Here is a 2411-nt window from a genome sequence, read left to right on the forward strand (position 1 = left end):
CATCCTGGAAAAGTGATAGCGGGGGAGGGGAATGAGCTGAACTGGTGGCAGCACCGCACAAGCCTGAGCGAGAGATGGCTGGAGCTGCAAGGCTGTCAGGGCTCAGCGGAAGCGCCGGGATCAGCGCCAGGCTCCAGCTGGAGCCTGGCGCTGATCCTGGCGCTTCCGCTGAGCCCTGAAGAAGCACCAATCAGCTGGAAAGCGGCACTGATCCTGGTGCTTCCACTGAGCTTAGAAGAAGCGCTGATCAGCTGGAATGTTGCAGCATCTCCAGGGTCTTGTGATTTACATTCAGATGCTTGGCAACTGATTCATATTTATGACGGTCACAGTGTCCGAGGGTCATGTGAAATGACCAAAACTTGTACTTTATCACTTTTTTCCTTTTTTTTTTTTTTTGGTCATCAAGTTTTTGACACCTTGCTAGGCGACTGGTGGTACTCGGATGTTGCCATATCCTAAAAGTGGTACAATGGGTGAAAAGGTTGAAAAGCCCTGCCTTAAGGAGGTGATTATGGCATTCCTCAGATTGTTGGATGCAACCCAGTTTGAAAGACCTTTGGCACACAGTGAGAGGATTCCCAGACAACTGGGAGGATTTCAACACATTGCCCAAACTGACCAATCTGGGTGCCCTTTAGCCACTTTTGCAGGAGAAGGCTGCTCTAAGGACGGGGAGGAATCTGCAAAGCAGAACCACAGAAAGGAAGATGATAGTTTGCTCACAGAGGAAGGAGAGTTGCTCCTTGTTGCTTTTCCAAGGAGCTCTGACTTAGAGCTTTGCTTAAACCTTTATCAAAGCAAGTATCCCTGTCAAAATAATAAAATTGTAGATTTGATTTAGCCCAATATTTTGATTGATTGGTGGTAAATTGTGAAAGATTGATTTATTAGTAATTGTATGGAAATGTAAGAATGTGGCCATATTTTAAAAAGACTCAAAATTATTTGTAGTCTCTTTTGAGAAGAAAAAGTTTAAATATAGACCTGAAATTGTAAAGTGCATCAGTAAATAAGAAGCACTTATACTATTTTTTGCTCAGTTGTTTAGTTTAAAAAGTCCTAATTACAAAATACCAAATTTCTATAGTTAATTTGGAAGTTTATGTTTTGCCCTTGTGTAGGTTTATCAATGCTAGAAGGCGAATTCTCCAGCCAATGTTGGATTCTAGCTGTTCTGAAACACCAAAAACAAAGAAAAAAACAGCCCAAAACCGACCAGTTCAGAGGTTCTGGCCAGACTCCATTGCATCAGGAGTAGCTCAGCATCAAACTAATGAACTTACTATGTCAGACGGTAAGCAGATGCTTTACTTCATTAAATAGCTTTAAAAAATGGCTTTATTTTTTACTTTGCTGCTTGATGAGCCAATTTGTAAATATTTTATTCAATTTCTTTGTATGAAGCCTACTGAAAATAATGAATTAATATAGGTTTAATTTATTAAATACATTTTCATGGACTGCATAGAAAATAGAAATGATTAATATCTGCCAAAGAGGAACTTTCTTCCCTTCCATGATCAGACAAGTATATTTATAGTGGTGCATTGAAGCTAAATATCCCTGTTCCGATATTTAATTCCGTATGTCACAGCTTTAATATATTAGCTTAACTACTGATGTCCAACTTAGTATGTAAATAATTGCTCTAGATGTTGCAAATCTTGTAATGCTAGTTTGAGGTGGTAATGCCTTAACACTTCCAAAATTCTGAATTCTTATTCAGTCCAAACTAGACTAAAACAAAATGAACACAATGTCATTAAAGTGACTTACTGAAGAAAAGAATGGACTAGATGGTCCGTGTAATTGTAATTCATTTCCAATTGTTAAATTTACAGCATTCAATCTAAAACTTTATTTTGGTTTATTTTAGAAAATAAGATGAAATGAATATTTCAGAATGAGTTGTGGGTTTTTTAAAAAAATATCTAATTGTTTTTTCCAATTGGATCTCTACTTTTCTCCATTTTTAGGAGCTGTTGTAACAATTACAGCTCCCGTCAACATGAATGTGGACAGTCTCCAATCACTTTCATCTGATGGTACTACTTTGGCTGTTCAGCAAGTCATGATGGCAGGGCAAAGTGAGGATGAATCTGTAGACAGCACTGAAGATGATGGAACAGACCTCTCAACTACAAATATCAGTGGGCTGGTCTTGGATAACAGTGATTCTCTGCAATAGGAAGCAAGAGGAGCTGACCTAAAAATATTAGGAAAGACAATGAACTGACTGACTTTTTATAGTTTGCACAGCAAACATTTTACACAAGTTTTATTTCTAATAAGTTTTATATGTAGATATAGAAGAGTGCACTTTTTTGTATTTCATAGTAAGCTTAAAGAGTGTCTTTGCAGGTGCAGCAACTTCTTTCAAATGTGTTGTTTTTTGCTTTTAATTTTGA

The 2411-nt window shown here is 37.8% G+C and overlaps 1 protein-coding gene across 1 annotated transcript; it reads left to right on the plus strand.

Annotated features, from left to right (window-relative positions):
- The first annotated feature begins 514 nt into the window (after positions 1-514).
- LOC107300198 (homeobox protein PKNOX1-like) lies at positions 515-2399 on the plus strand. The gene is made up of 3 exons (XM_015829536.1): positions 515-800; positions 1091-1297; positions 1980-2399. The coding sequence occupies exons 1-3, from the start codon at positions 515-517 to the stop codon at positions 2189-2191; spliced, it is 705 nt and encodes a 234-aa protein (XP_015685022.1). The 3' UTR covers positions 2192-2399.
- Positions 2400-2411: the final 12 nt, after the last annotated feature.

Source organism: Protobothrops mucrosquamatus, unplaced genomic scaffold, assembly GCF_001527695.2.
Source record: "Protobothrops mucrosquamatus isolate PMUCROS unplaced genomic scaffold, P.Mucros_1.0 scaffold6356, whole genome shotgun sequence".
NCBI lineage: Eukaryota > Metazoa > Chordata > Lepidosauria > Squamata > Viperidae > Protobothrops > Protobothrops mucrosquamatus.